This window comes from Linepithema humile, chromosome 3 (genome assembly GCF_040581485.1).
Source record: "Linepithema humile isolate Giens D197 chromosome 3, Lhum_UNIL_v1.0, whole genome shotgun sequence".
Taxonomy (NCBI): domain Eukaryota; kingdom Metazoa; phylum Arthropoda; class Insecta; order Hymenoptera; family Formicidae; genus Linepithema; species Linepithema humile.
The window spans coordinates 10,731,863-10,747,554 of NC_090130.1; the positions used below are offsets into that span (position 1 = coordinate 10,731,863).

Below are 15,692 nucleotides of genomic sequence, written 5' to 3' on the forward strand. Positions count from 1 at the left end.
TAGTCGCATAAACATATGCTTAAAAAAAATTGATTAATCTAGAGATCCTTAAATAAGAGATCGGCAGAACTGTCGCCATCTTGGTGTAAAAGCGGATGTGACGTTCGTAGCGCTTTATTTTGAATGTATACAATAACTAATATATTTATTTTCTGTTGTAACTGACATTAGTGCAATAAAATAATTAAAAACAATTTTATCTCAGTACGATACTTTATGCTTATATAGAAATTAATATATTAATATATATAAAAGAAGTAATTAAATTATTAAAATTATTATGGCACATAAAAAAACACAATAAAAGTACATACAAACATAAAAACAAAAATATATATAAACGTAGAATAGCAAATAAAAATATTTATAGAAGATAAGATGCAAATAATTTCGTTTATTTGTAATTGTTGTGTATACAATAAATCAATTTGTAGTATATACAACCCAAGGAAAACAGAAAATCAAAATAATGTCAATTTGACATTGTTTATGGCAAAAATGATGTAAAAATGACATTTTTTGTCATTTTTTGATCAACAAGATATCAAATGACATTATCTTGATTTTCTGTTCTCTTTGGAAATTTTATATTATACAGTACTGGATAAAATAAATCATACACCTTTCAATAAATTTAATTTATTACTGTTATTATTTTTTACAAATAGTTACATTAACGAATTCAATTTGTTGAAAGATGTATGATTTATTTTGTCCAGTACTGTAATTTCATCATTATATCACAATTGCTCGTTCTGCAGCATAGAACAATACCTATAGATAATGTAAATTTGATTGATTGAAGTTCCCAACTGCATCTTTTAATTGTAAGCGTCTCGTATCCTCTATTTATAAAATTTTAATGCAGTTCCTTTGAGAGGTGGATATATGGTTGTATCTGAAAGATCTGAAATAAAAGTAATAAAAGTAATAAACTTACTCAAAGTTGATTCCAAAGGAATAATAGTAAATGAAATACTAAATCGAAAAAAGCATTGTACAATCTATCCACCTTAACACAAAAATAAAAAACTTTTTTTGATGTTATATTGCTTACAAACATCATATCGGAAGAGTTACGCAGATGTTTATATTTTAGAATCAAGAATATAACATACCTTATACTTTGCACAAAGTATTTCTTAACAGTCCTCGCGTTAAAACTTACAACTTACAACACGTTCACGATATCACGTTACGCAGGTTAACAGTCGTAATGCAGTATAGCTGAGTATAAGTATAGCCATAGGCCATAGCATAGCGTGGTATAGTGCCTTCTCTCTCGCTCACTCCCTGTCTCTCCCTATCTTAATATGTTCTTTCTTTCTCACACTTCCGGTTTTACACCAGGCGACGGAACCAATCAGAAATCGTTAACGTTCTGCCGATCCTTTAAGGATCTCTAGATTAATCCATTTCCTTATGCATTTGCTTATGTACCAATCATGCAAGTTTGTCTGGATAGGCCCTTACACATGAATTTGTCAACGAATGTTAAGGCACATTAGAATTTGCTTGTGAAATTCACACTGGTCTAACAAGGGGAGGACGCGGACTTCGGGTCACCGATTTCAAAGAAATTTTTATATGGTATAGTACTCTATCAGAAGAGTACTTTAGTAAAAGGATAGGGCGCAACGCTCAGCCGTTTTCGAGAAAAATCGATTTGAAGTTTATGGCATCCTTATATTTTGGTCCTGTTGGATCGATTGTCGAGATGGCGACGTAGCTCGGGCACTTAGGCTCTGAGCTATCACGCTGTCAACCTGAGTTCGATCCCTGCCTATTATACTTTTTTTTTCATTTATTTTATTTATTCTAGCGAATATTTATTCATTATATTATTATAGTGAAATAAATTTATATTAATTAACAATTTTGTTTTTTTTTAATTTGCACTTTCACTACTTCTATCATATAAAAAATAAAGTAAAAAAAACATCTACGATTTAAATAATATTATAATTATTATTTAATACCAGAAATATTTTATTAATCATAATTTAATTTGGTATGTAATTTTTCACTCAACTTCGTTGAGTTATTTATTGCTCCAACCATAATATTTGTATACCTAATGTTCTAACACCAGGTAATTGCCAACAGTTTTTAGCTCCCCTTCAGACTACTTCCCTTCTGTAACGTATATTCCTACACATCAAATTAAATTATGATTAATAAAATATTTCTGGTATTAAATAATAATTATAATATTATTTAAATCGTAGACGTTTTTTTTACTTTATTTTTTTATATGATAGTAGTGAAAGTGCAAATTAAAAAAAAACAAAATTGTTAATTAAAATAATTTTATTTAATTATAATAATATAATGAATAAATATTCGCTAGAATAAATAAAATAAATAAAAAAAAAAAGTATAACAGGCAGGGATCAAACCCAGTTCGACAGCGTGATAGCTTAGGGCCTAAGTGCCCGAGCTACGCCGCCATCTCGACAACCGATCCAACAGGACCGGAATATAAGGGACGCCATAAACTTCAAATCGATTTTTCTCGAAAACGGCTAAGCGTTGCGCCCTATCCTTTAAGGCTGGCGTCACATAGAACCTGTAATCCAGTAATCCGCACCGGAAGTCCGCAAAAGTTACTAGGGATTATGTCCGTAACGTTACGTATGTTTTTTCTCCTTGTGTCCCATGGAGCCGTAAATACACACGTAACGGTATTACTATTTTTTATTTAACAAATTATTATAATGCTTATTTGTATTTTATTCATAAGAAAACTACAGAATATATTATAATTTTAACAAAAATTTTAATCAAATCGTCAAATTTAGTTAAATAAATAAAATTAAAAAAAGCATTACTAGTAATAACTAGTAACTTTTAGTAACTTTTACGGAAATTTCATGGAATTACGGCTCCATGGGACACAAGGAGATAAAACACACGTAACGTTACGGACGCAATCCCTAGTAACTTTTGCGGACTTTCGGTGCGGATTACGGATTACGGGTTCTATGTGACGCCGGCCTTTACTCAAGTACTCTTCTGATAGAGTACTATACCATATAAAAATTTCTTTGAAATCGGTGACCCGAAGTCCGCGTCCTCCCCTTGTAAGTTCATGTGTTAAGGCTATTGAGTTCTATAACATACTGGAGCGAGCCTTTCAGGAGTGGGGATGTCTCCATCGGTCGAAATAGGGCTTGTTCGTTTTAGCTACACTGGGGCTGCTCTGGGTCTGCTCTACACAGGATAATACAGGACAGATAAATAGTTTGTCCTGTATTATCTTGTTTAGAGCAAACCCAGAGCTGCCCCAGTGCAACTAAAACGAACAGGCCCATAGACAGATAGATTACGTGAGGCTAGTCTTCCTTGTCAGCGTATGTTTTCAGCATAAGCAATAGAACGTAAAAAGAGACAGAAATCCTCACATTGCTATATGTGTCCTTTTCTAAATCGCGGACGCAGTTTTCTTTGTTCGGGATAGGAAGGCTCGCTCCAGTATGTTATAGAACTCAATGGTTAAGGCATTTCTGTGACCGAGTGTACAATCGATACAATACCTACAAATCGAGAATAAAAGCTTTTCAGCCTGTCTGTATATTTATAAAGTATAAATTGTTGATTTTCTATTCCAATAATGAGTGAAGAGCGTGGGCATGAAAAAGAGTAAAAATATATCTTTCTCTCTTTCACATCCGTGAAAGATCCGTCGTTAAGCTCGTATCAGACTATGCATTAAAGATTGAAAATTAAAGATTGAAATTTAACCAATCAAAACAAAAAAAACCAAAAGTTCTTTATCCTGATTGGTCAAATTTCAATCTTTAATCTTTATTCTCAATCTTCAATATGTAGTTTGATACGAACATTATGCCCGTATATAAGGCTATAGAGTATACTCTGTCCAGCGGGAGAAAAACCCGGTCAGCGCATAGAAGCAGTCAAAGTGGGAAGAGCGTTGCACCACCCGTTGGCAAGCTGCACAAGCAGTACAGTTGTGTGGAATGGGTGGCTTTCTAAACGTGAGGGGAGACCTGAGCGAAACAAACAAGTTTTCGTCTTAACCTTGGATCTTTCTCTCGCTGGACAGAACATAGGTCTTTATGTATATTTGGAATAAAATATACATCATGCTAATGTAAAACAATTTAGTTATCAGGTAATGGATAAAAAATGTGAAGAATATTTTCGCCAACTACTATGGGAGGATCCTCACACTATTCTCATGTGTTTTGATGAATCTATTAAAAAAATGGATCTAAGGTAATAAATCTTATTGTTGATATTAATTAGCCATTCAATTTCTTTATATTTGCTACTGTGATTTCAGAACATCCGAATTTGTACGTACATGGGATTCTTCTAAATATGTACATTCATTTTGTTGCTCATCAGATAATATGTACACTTTTATGACAGGGCATTTTAAATGTGTTCTATGGGATCAGAGACAGAGTGTTGCCATTCAAGTTTGTACTACTTTCAAATTTCTTGTATTTTGTATTTTATTAGTAAATTTTTATTAATTGTCTTAAAAATTTTTAGACGTATGTGGAAAACTTTGACAAGATTACAGCTATAGCTTCTCTAGAATTTGATAGTGCCCGTATGTATGCTGTTACATGCATAGGTCTTTATGAATTGGACTTCACGGGAAAAGACCACTTTGATCACAAAGAAATAAAAAAGATATTTGGCAATTTTTATTAAATAAAAGAAAATTGGTTGAAAATTTATTTTATTATATTTTAAAAGTTTATATAAATTCGATAAACTCTATACAAATTGGGAAGCGCCGTGCTGCTCAAGATGCGATCAAACAAAGAGATCATTTAAATTGTTTTGTCTCTTTCTGTTGTAGACTCTTTTCACTGAATTCTATACATGAATATATTCATGTATACTCTACACATATGCATATAAAAAATGGAGGCTTTCTATCCGTCTACAAGGAAAAGAGACAAAACAGTCCCACTGTCTTTCTCTGTCTCTCTCTTAGGGTGAAATCAGATGATACGGAAAGAGCTACGGAACGGAGAGTGCGTTATTGAGACAGCCAATCACTTGCGAAATACAATCGTACGCAATAGCTGTGATTGGCTGTCTCAATGACGCACTCTCCGTTCCGCAGCTCTTTTCCGTATCATCTGATTTCACCCTAATCGACTAGTACTTTTCAGAATAGCCAACTTAAATCCGAAACTTATACAGGGTGATTCAGAACAACCCAGGTGTCCTTGTACAGACGTATTCCTGAGTTAATTCTGAGACGATTTTTCCTTTACAAAAATTTTGTCCGCAGCTTATTTTTCAAGTTATAAAAGAAAAAAGTTATCAAATTACGGGACGAATACAAAAGATAGGCAGGAGCGGCGCAACTCCATTCGACACATCGATTTATAAATCATTCATTTACGTGAGTAAATTCGATACGTGATACGAAAAAAAATGTATGTCTTATAAATCTCGGTATGGATTTGTTGCATGTCAAGTGCTGTGTGAATTTTTATTGCTTATCCCCGGTAAAATTATTCATCCGTCAAACAGAGGGCTTGTTCGTTTTAGCTACACTGGGGCTGCTCTGGGTCTGCTCTACACAGGATAATACAGGACAGATAAATAGTTTGTCCTGTATTATCTTGTTTAGAGCAGACCCAGAGCTGCCCCAGTGCAGCTAAAACGAACAAGCCCAGAATAAAGACGTCGAATTTGTAAAAGGTAAGTGAGTAAGCGAGCGAGAGAGAGAAAGAGAGAGAGAGAGAGAGAGAGAGAGAGAGAGAGAGAGAGAGAGAGAGAGAGAGAGTTGTGTGTGTGTGTGGCGCGTGTTTCATCACGTGTGTTTGATTGCAACGTGCGTCCCGTAATCACCCGTGTCGAATGGAGTTGCGCCGCTCCTGCCTATCTTCTGTATTCATCCCATGATTTGATAACTTTTTTCTTTTATAACTTGAAAAATAAGCTGCAAACAAAATTTTTGTAAAGGAAAAATCGTCTCAGAATTAACCCAGGAATACGTCTGTGCAAGGACACCTGGGTTGTTCTGAATCACCCTGTATATGTCGTCAATTTTAAAATCTTATAGCGTTTTCGAGTAAACGGGGTTTGAACGATCTAGGGTTGATCAATCACTATTTTACTATAAATGCAAGTCTTTCATTGGTGGAGAGGTTGCAATGACGTCATTAACCAATCTTGGGTCGTTCAAACCCCGTTTACTCGAAAACGCTATTATATTGATAAAAAGTGTTTAGAAATTTACTGTAAAAAAATATTTTGCAATACTAACACTTTATATTATTATATTATATTATATATAATATTATAGCTTATAAGAAAAATTTTTTCCTTCAATTGCAATATTATATTCTTCATGTTGACAATCTTTTAATCATTGGTAAACATATATTTATGGAGTATTTACACTGCGTCCAATGTCCAACGTACGACGTCCGATGTTCAATAATAGAGCTTGTTTTCTAGACAATAAAATATCTCTAGCTAGAATTTCTAAAAAACGAGCTCTATTATTGGCTCTAATATCGGACGTCGTACGTCGAATATCGGACGCAGTGTGAATCCTCCATTAGAGTTAACAGACGTTGGAAAAAGTGGCCCTTAAGGCCATCACACACAAAATGACATAACTGCATATGCATAGCATAAGACCGTCTCGACCAATGAGCATGCTATGTAAATCAATATGGCGCCTTTATGCTAGATGTTCATTGGTCGAGACAGTCTTATGCTATGCATATGCAGTTATGTCATTTTGTGTGTTATGGCCTTTAAGGCCAATGTCCACGATACTAGAAATCGGTCCGAGAAATGTATAACCAATCAACTTGCATATTTTATAGAAAAACGGCAATTTTATTGGCTATATGTTTCTCGGACCGAGATCTCGGATCGATTCTAGCATCGTGGACATTGGCTTTTACACGACATTTTACGTAGGTAATTATAACTATGAATGTTTCTGAGCCTGATTATTAGTCTCATGTAAACATCATTGTTTCTTGTTCCACAATTGTATACTCACCATAAAGATGTATCAATGACGTCACGTATTGCCGCTAGTCTCACATTAAAATGGCCGCATTTTAGTCTACAGAGTACTTTTCTTTACTGTTTGCCAGTAGCCGTGCCGAGGGCCTGGCGGTGTTCGCTTACGTTGTGGCGGATCTGTTTCGCTGGAAATTTCACCGTGTCGTCCGACGCGTACCAAATTTCCGTGAAATAGAACGAACGTGACCGGGTAAGATTGCAGGGTGAAAAAGGAGTACTCGCCGCGCCGCGCGAACGCCGTTCGACGGGGCCGTGCGGATCACAGTCACCGCCGAATCAAGCCTATTTTGTTGGGAAACTGATTTTATTTATAGATAGAATCAACGTTACTTGTTCACACGTCGCAACTGAGCACGCAACGTGCGTATGAAGTAGTACGCGATCGCGACTACTTGTCGCGAAATTCACCATGTCTTTCGTAACCCGCTTGTTATACCGGCTCGCCCTTTCTATAGGAAGGTTATATCTTTTTATATATCGTGCAAAGCCGACAGACATCCACATCCGTTGTAATTCGCGTACGCAAGCTGTACAATTCTTTCGCTCTTTTCGAAAATGCAAAAAACATCTGTGTATTATAAAAGAAAAGAAGAAAATGACATAAGAATAAATTTTGGAGTAAATTTTATTTTGAAGCAAAGCGTCTTATTACTTTACAATGCATAATACATTAGAGAGTTCAATCTTGTGTTGATTAGCAAAATTAATAAGCAATTCAATTTGTGGTAAATTGTTGATTATTTATTTGTTATGATAAGACAGCATTCAATTGTGTTCTTTATTGATTAGCAAGATTAGCAGAAGAATGGTTTATAGTCTGCTGATTGTTGTAAAAAGAGCTCATCAATAAAAGAAGACAAATGTATTATATATATAGTATATGTTTGAGATTATATGTATGTGTGTGTGAGAGTGTATGTAGATATGTGGAAAATTTTATAATTATTTGATATATTATACAATTGTAAAAATGTACTTATGTGCAATGCAATCTGTCATTTAAAAAAACATATTTAGATTAAATTAAATATATTTCTTTTATTTTACAGATTGTCTATATAGGTTTGTAAGATGTTACGCCACCAACATCACACAATGCAAAATCAGCTTCGAGATCATAATAGGTCAATATCCGAATTAATCAATTTTTATATTAACTTATTTCCAATTACAAAATCATCAAAATATAAAAGCACTAATGCTATAGGCACAATGAAATGTTTCTCCAATTTAAGAATATTATTCTTCTCCACATTTAAATATTTACACAAATTCTCATAAATTGATTAAATTGATTAAGAAACTATTTAATAAATATTTTTGATGATTTAATGATATGTCATTGCAATATTTATGTACAGTGTAAAAATTTTTGCTGAACCATTGCAATTTTTTTTACATTCAATAAAAGCCACATAATTATAATGTTTTTTGCATAAAAATAAAATATCTACATGTTATAGATACAATATATAATAATTGTATGTTTATATTAAGATATAAAAAATTAATATTATGAACAAAAAGTTTGCTTAGGAAAATTTTATGTTGTACTGGTATCACAATCAAATAAAATGATGGGTTTGCAGGATGGCAGGACCGATGCGGCCTATGCAACAGACTAATATGCCCCAGCTACATCAGCCACAGCATTTGCTGCCGCATCGCAATCCACATCAACAGATATTGTCTATGGCCCCACATCAACAGCATATGCATCACATGCAGCACCCTGGTCCCTCACATGGAAATCCGAGACAGCCAATGATGATGAGCATGAATGCGCACAATACAAGTAGTAAGTTCAGATACAGGACAAAACTTTCAGTCCTCGATTTTGATTATTGACAGAAATTAACCAGTTGAGTGGTAATGTATCATATATGTACATTTTTAAATAACTCCAATAATTTTCAATAGATTTGCATAAAATTTGATATTGTAAGATTTTTTGGGCTCTGAATTCGAATGTTATGTCAAAATTCAAAATGGCGGATCCAATATGGCGATTATTAATTGTTTAAATAATTATAATAATAAACCAATAATTTCTAACGTATTCGCATAGTACTTGGTACACAAAGGCTTTTTTCAAATGTCAAAATAAAAAATTCTTTTTCACCTTCATCATTAGCTGATTAAATATTTTAACGACCCCCCACATTTTGGTTTACACGATCACCATTTTTTATTGGAAGGTCGTAGTAAACATTTTCAAAAATCATTGTCCTCGTCTTGAAAAGTGAATCCTTTTAAGTGAGTCCCCACTCGACCCATAGTGCCATTTAACATTTTCCACCCCTATTCTGCCCCTCCGCCCCCAAGGACGCGGGGGGAGGGGGGGATTTACACCCATTCCGAAAAGTTGCTTTTTCGAAAATTTTGAACCCATGTTTCACCGTTTTTCTACATTTTAACTTTTGACTCTTATCACTTTTGGTACAAATCTTTCGGAAAGGTCTACCACTGAACTGGTTAATGAAAAAAAATTTCTTTCAGATACCATGGTTAGCGTTAGCATGAAAGATCAAGCAAATACAGTCTCTGTGACTCTTCAGAACGTGCAGCAGCCTCAATATCAGCATCAACCGCAACAGCAGCATCAGCAACCGAACAATCAGCAGAATCAACCTACTCAGCAGCAGCAGTCGCAGCAACAGCAGCAACAATTACAGCAATCGCAGTCGCAACAACAACAATCGCAACACGTGTCGCAACAACCAAACATGGAACAACCAAAAGCGGTAACAAACGATGTCAACGGAGAGTCGAGAGACGAGAATTCGTCAAATCAGAATCATGCCAACACGACTAATCCAGCTTTGGCAAACATGAAAGAAAAAACACCTATGTGTTTATTGAACGAGTTGGCGAGATTCAATAGAATTCAGCATCAATATAGACTGACCAACGAACAGGGACCGGCGCACAAAAAGAGATTCACGGTGACGCTGAAACTCGGCGAAGAGGAATACGTCGCGGAAGGTCCCAGCATAAAGAAGGCACAACATAGCGCAGCGACCGAAGCGTTAACAAAGACTTGGTACCGTCAGCCTCCGCCTAAACCGACTAAGGCTATGAGAATCGGGCATCTGGGCAAATGTCCAACGGGTTCTGGTAATCTTATTGCAAATTCTGCATGTACGGAATGTTGTAGAGAAATATCAAAATTTGTAGGAGATACTCTCCTTCTCAATATCTGTAATCACATAATTGTAAAGCAACTTGTAACGTTCTTCTTAACTCTCGTAATCGTACGATTAAATATATAATAATGTTACAATTAATAACATTATCTTTTTCGATTACAAAGAAAAATTTGAAATTATCCGATATTAATACATTTTTATACTTGCAAATTGTAATTTTTTTTTTTTTGGGGGGATTACAGGACATTTACCACCCACCGTCGAATTGAACGCACTAGCGATGAAACGAGGCGAACCGACTGTTTATTCATTTCGACAAGCTCCACCGGCCGCATTGCAGCATCAATTTATGCCGCACGGTTTTGGTAACTTTCCGCGCATGTACAATCCACGACTCACGTATAATCGCGGGGTTCACACGGATCTTCAAGGACTGTATCTCGTCACTTTGAGGGTCGGCGAACGTGAGTTCACGGGTAGAGGCTTGACCGGGCAGGCGGCACGCCATGATGCGGCCAGTAGAGCTTTGGAGCAACTGCGTCAGTTGCCGCTTCCGGAAGAGGTCACGAGTGTCAATAATGCTACCGAGAACGGTGCGCTGAGCGGTATCGACGATCCGAACGCCGAGTTGAAGAGTCCGGTGTCTCTGGTTCACGAGACTGCTCTGAAGCGCGGATTGCCGGTCAGCTTTGAAGTGATATCCGAGAGCGGTAAACCTCATATAAGAACCTTCATGACGAGATGCACCGTCGGCGACAAGGTCACTATGGGAGAAGGATCTTCGAAAAAAGTAATCTTTCGCATTTCATCTTCCACGCAGAAAAGTGAGTATGCAATTTATAATGCTCGTAACTTGCCTATTTTCTCAGGTGTCGAAGAAACGAGCTGCCGAGTTAATGTTAGAAGAACTGAAGCGTCTTCCTCCATTACCTGCCACCATACAGAATCGATCGATGCGGGTGAAGCGTAAACCACCGGCGACGAAGAAGAAATCCCGTAATTTAATCAAAGTTTATCAGGAGCCTCGTTCGGAAAGCGAAGCGTCGGAGGAAGTCAATCCGGTTTCTCGATTAGTTCAAATTCAGCAGGCCAAACGGGAGAGAGAGCCGATTTACAATCTGATAGACGAGAAGGGCGCGCCGAGACGCAGAGAATTCGTTATGGAGGTGACGATGGGCCAGCACTCCGCGCAAGGAATCGGACCTAACAAGAAATTGGCGAAAAGAGCCGCGGCCGAGGCTCTTTTGGCGCATTTAGGATACAGCAAGCCGTCGCCGCAACCCGCTAAACCGTCCATAAAGACGGGCGAGAGCGAGAACACGGAATCAAAACCCAGAAAAGTAACGTTTCTCGAGGACGAACAAGTGAACGACACTCAATCTCATTCGGTAGGAGGTAAGATGAAAATCATCGACTGTAGCTGCTGTATTTGGTGTAAATTCATTTCAAAAATTTGTATCATCGTCTTTCGTTAGGCACCATAGGTCGCCAGTTGGTACCTGGCCTCTTGCTGGTTGACGGAGGTCAAGAATCTAAACTGGGAAACGGACCCAGCGTACAAATAGTCGCTGAAGAGTTGCGCGGACAACAACAGAATACAGCCGGTGTTTCGCCCAGGGATCAATTGCACTATTTATCTCAGTTATTTCATTTCAGCGTAGAGTTCAGCGATTTCCCCAAGGTACAATCTACAGCAATCATTTAGTTTACATTAAAATAAAGTCAAGTTTGCTTTTTTATCGAGCAAATAAGAGAAAGTAAAGTTCAAACACGATGTTAGAATGAGCTATTATTTTATTGACATTCCAGGGGGTGTCTATGAACAAGGAATATCTATCACTCGTGTCGCTAAGCACAGATCCACCGCAAGTTTGTCACGGTAATGGAGCGACAATAGCTCAGAGCCGCGATCAGGCGGCGTTAAGGGCGCTTCGTACTCTCAGTAAATTAGGACTCGACAATGCCTCGAATGCTGCGCAAGTGAAGAAAGACAAAGGTGCGTCAGGTGATGGAATCCACATTAGCATTCAGGTTAAAAATAACATTATGGACGGAGCTATTGATAAGTAACTGAATAGCACTTAAGACTCTTATTACATATATGATGTTGAGTTATATTAATGTTTCTTTAAGACACTGCGGAAGAAGGTTGATTAAGCTTTCTCATAAATCGTTTCTTTACAAGAATGGATGAAAAATTGATTACAATTGTCATTTCCATATATTGACAAATATATTAATGTTTTATATAAATTTTTATACATCTTGTCAAATTCTAATTTTTTTATATTTAATTTTTATCTATGCTGCTATACATAATAATTTGGCTGTATTTGTAATTGTAAAAATTTGCACTTGTCTATCTTAAAGAAGATCTTGTGAGAAATTTCCGAGATATCTAATGAGATATTTAAACAAAATGTGCTACGATTTAGATGTATTCATCTTTTGTGCGTTCATCGCTTGCTTTATTTAAATAAAAAATTAGACGGTGATCAATTTTAATCAATTTATATACAATCCTTCAAGTTCATTATCGACATATATACAAGATTCTCCTAATCTTTTGCAGTGTCTTAATTACATTGAAACGCCGTTCAAGCACCAATAAGCGATACGTATTTAGTAATTTTTTCATCGTGTGAAAATTCTTTCGCTTAAAGAATGAAAACTCTGATTAGTCGCGCTAGGAGATTGCCGAATAATTTTAAACATCTATGACTGTCAGAAATCTATTATCGACACAATGTAAAATTAACGATGAAATTGTTGAATTTCGGAGAATTATTATTGGTGCTTGATCGTGATTGTGACCCTAGCAGTGACAACTATAATTGCTATATTTATTGTGACACTTTCATTGATGGGATCACAATCGCAAAACATTTATCCACGATAATTCAAAATGGTCATTCTCCACGATAATAAAAATTGGTCTATGATCATGTGAACACACTATACATAAATTATACGACCTGGAGATGAAATGCGACCATCTCTTAATTTCTCAATTGAATTCCTTGGCTTTCTCATCGTCATCGTCGTCATTATCATCATGAATCATCATGAATAAAGAATTATGTCTTATTACCTAATACTAATGCACGAATTAAGAATTGTAATAGTTTTTATTTTTTTTTTTTTTTTGTATTTGTTTGCTCTCGACTATCTCTGAAATCGATTATATTGTATTGCATTTCTTTTGTTCCATATATTGAACAAAAATAAGTTAAAAGCTTTGATTTCTCTTAAATCGCATAATCGTTGATTAAAGTAACATCCTTTTCAAAGCGAATTCTGGTTACGTGCGTCAGAGACACACATGTTGATTGAACCGTTTGTGTGTGAAAGATTAAATATTAGCTAATATTTAAATTGGTAAAATAGGTAATGCGATATACATTGTCCAAAAAGTCCCAATTTGCTTTTCTACGGGGCCAGAAGCATTTTGGGCTTGCACATTCATGTAAAATCGTAAAATATTGAGAAATGAAGGAAAAACAGAAATTTCTATACATCTATCGTTCGGAGGTAATGATAGATAGTATCGGAAATTTCGGTAAATTTAGAAAGAAAAGGAAGGAGGTAATAATTTAAGATTTGTCCCATTGCGTCAAAACCATTACAAAATTATTTTATTCTCATTAAAGGAAAATCCTGAATCGCGAATTTTGTCTGGTTGAGAAGCGAAGGGAATAGAAATTTCCGTACATCTATCGTTTCGTAAATGGACAGTGACGATACGTTGTATCGGAAATTTTGATAAATCTAAAGAGAAAAAAAAAACAAGACAAGAAGGTAATAATTCAAAATTTGTTCCGTTGTGTCGAGACTATTGTATAATTGTTTTAATTTTGCTAAGAAATAATCTTGAAACAACGGTGAATTTTGCATCGCTGCCGAAAACAAGTAAGAATACTAGAGTGGAAAAAATTCAATAATGGATGAAGAAAAACATTGAGAAACGGTACGAACTCTGAATATTCATCGAGTTTTACTTCCAGAATAAAATAGTTTCGTGTACTTTGTACGCTAGTAGACACAAAATGTGCAGAACAACGCCTTTTCGTTGGCAGCGTAACGAGCGGAGCTTTGTACCGACTTTCTCAACCAAACTGTTTTCTATTCATTTATATCGCATACGATTTATTGAACAACAAATACAAGCGACTAGTAAATTGTATTATTGTTCATTAAATCCGCATATTAACTTGATAATGCCCGATGCTCGGTATATTGAAAATTTGTAATGATCGTTCGCGACTCGATTCATTTGTCGAAATTACACATCCGCGAATTGTATGCAGTTAATTAAAAGTTAATTGACTCGAAGATTGATCGAAAGATATACTTCCTGAAAATTTATTTATTGATTCTTGGAAACTCTAGTTGGGTCTTTTTTGCCTGATACTGATCGCGCGCTTGCATAAGTGCGCCTTGTTCATGTGACATTCAGTATTATGAGATACAGTGGTAGATTCCATTATATATACACACATATAGTTTTTCAAGAGCTGAACAGAAAGAGAAGAAACAAATTGAACGCATCTGGTGTTGCACATGCTGCAAGAAAAACAACTTTCATGCGCGTAAACTGTAATGCCATATAATTAATATTCACGATAGATAAGCGAAATGATGTAACAATTTACCGAGGTATTGGAAACGAAATCCTGTAACACTTTGAGGAGAGCCCGCTTGCGTTTCGTAAAACCTGAACGTAGGCGCATTGGTGGTCCGCAAAGTATTAAGGAAACACAAGTCGATGTATCGGCGCTAGTTAGACAAAAAGAAATATTAATTTCATGCATTCTGGTATTTTGTTTCAATACAGTCACACATATACAAACGCTACGAAAAACATTTGCTTACCCTCGATTAGAATTAGGAAGATTGTGTAATCATTATTCATTCGATATCTTAAAAGTTGCTACTTCACTTTTGTAAAATATATTATACTTTTCACTTACAATTAGTTGATCAGATATCGAGCGCAGAAAAAAAATGCACTCGATGTATCATAAATAGTTCAATTACGTTAGATTTATGTCTAAACAAGTGATTTGTTCATACGCTGTAATGTATATGCTGTATAAAATACAGTTGCGTAATACGAGTCCTCAGCAGCCTTCTTGAAAAAAATCATTGCTTCTCGAACAAGTCGGAAAGAAATCACACGACGAAGTTCTAATTCGAAAATTATACGACGTATAGGAATCTACTGCTTCTCTCTATTCGCATCAGTTTGTATTTGAGAATGACAAACAATTGTAGAAAGGTTTCACACATATGTATATGCCTTTTTACTATGCGTTTCAAATATACGCATGACAAGGTGGCACACGAATCTTAGAATACGTTTTACCCATCCCTTTTATTTACTCTTTTCAGAGACTCTCCTGTTTAAATACATTACCATTTATCGAGAATGTGTATTAACTTATTATATTAAACATTTACGAGACCTGCTAATCGTTCAACTTATCAAACCATTCAATTTAT

At 35.6% G+C, this 15,692-nt stretch overlaps 3 protein-coding genes across 6 annotated transcripts in view; 2 read left to right on the top strand and 1 right to left on the bottom strand.

The window, feature by feature from the left end:
• Positions 1–4,712, top strand: part of LOC105674694 (uncharacterized) — a 36,778-nt gene extending 32,066 nt beyond the window's left edge. For all 3 annotated transcript variants that reach the window (XM_012371201.2, XM_012371199.2, XM_012371200.2), the window contains 3 exons: positions 4,129–4,239; positions 4,307–4,445; positions 4,522–4,712. In XM_012371201.2, the coding sequence (XP_012226624.1) occupies positions 4,129–4,239; positions 4,307–4,445; positions 4,522–4,686 (415 nt within the window). In that variant the 3' untranslated portion in view covers positions 4,687–4,712. The remainder of the gene's footprint in view (positions 1–4,128; positions 4,240–4,306; positions 4,446–4,521) is intronic.
• LOC136998428 (uncharacterized) overlaps positions 1–7,030 on the bottom strand; it is a 34,264-nt gene extending 27,234 nt beyond the window's left edge. Inside the window, exon 1 of the transcript XR_010889002.1 lies at positions 7,016–7,030. The gene's annotated coding sequence lies outside the window, so the exon portion shown is untranslated. The remainder of the gene's footprint in view (positions 1–7,015) is intronic.
• A 58-nt stretch (positions 7,031–7,088) lies between these two features.
• stau (double-stranded RNA-binding protein Staufen) lies at positions 7,089–15,619 on the top strand. Of its 2 annotated transcripts, XM_012371197.2 has the most exons (8): positions 7,089–7,231; positions 8,091–8,165; positions 8,631–8,839; positions 9,541–10,158; positions 10,433–10,980; positions 11,060–11,585; positions 11,666–11,871; positions 12,000–15,619. In XM_012371197.2, the coding sequence occupies exons 2-8, from the start codon at positions 8,113–8,115 to the stop codon at positions 12,258–12,260; spliced, it is 2,421 nt and encodes an 806-aa protein (XP_012226620.1). In that variant the 5' UTR covers positions 7,089–7,231; positions 8,091–8,112; the 3' UTR covers positions 12,261–15,619. The 2 variants fall into 2 exon arrangements, with proteins under 2 accessions (XP_012226620.1, XP_012226621.1); XM_012371198.2 differs by lacking the exon at positions 8,091–8,165 and having other exon boundaries at positions 7,092–7,231.
• The last annotated feature ends 73 nt before the right edge of the window (positions 15,620–15,692 follow it).

Excerpts from the sequence above, each read along its gene's own strand:
- stau (XM_012371197.2), top strand. The coding sequence starts at position 8,113 with ATGTTACGCCACCAACATCACACAATGCAAAATCAGCTTCGAGATCAT. Across the intron at positions 8,166-8,630 it reads CAGCTTCGAGATCATAATAG|GATGGCAGGACCGATGCGGC; the intron begins GTCAATATCCGA and ends ATGGGTTTGCAG. Across the intron at positions 10,159-10,432 it reads CAAATGTCCAACGGGTTCTG|GACATTTACCACCCACCGTC; the intron begins GTAATCTTATTG and ends GGGGGATTACAG.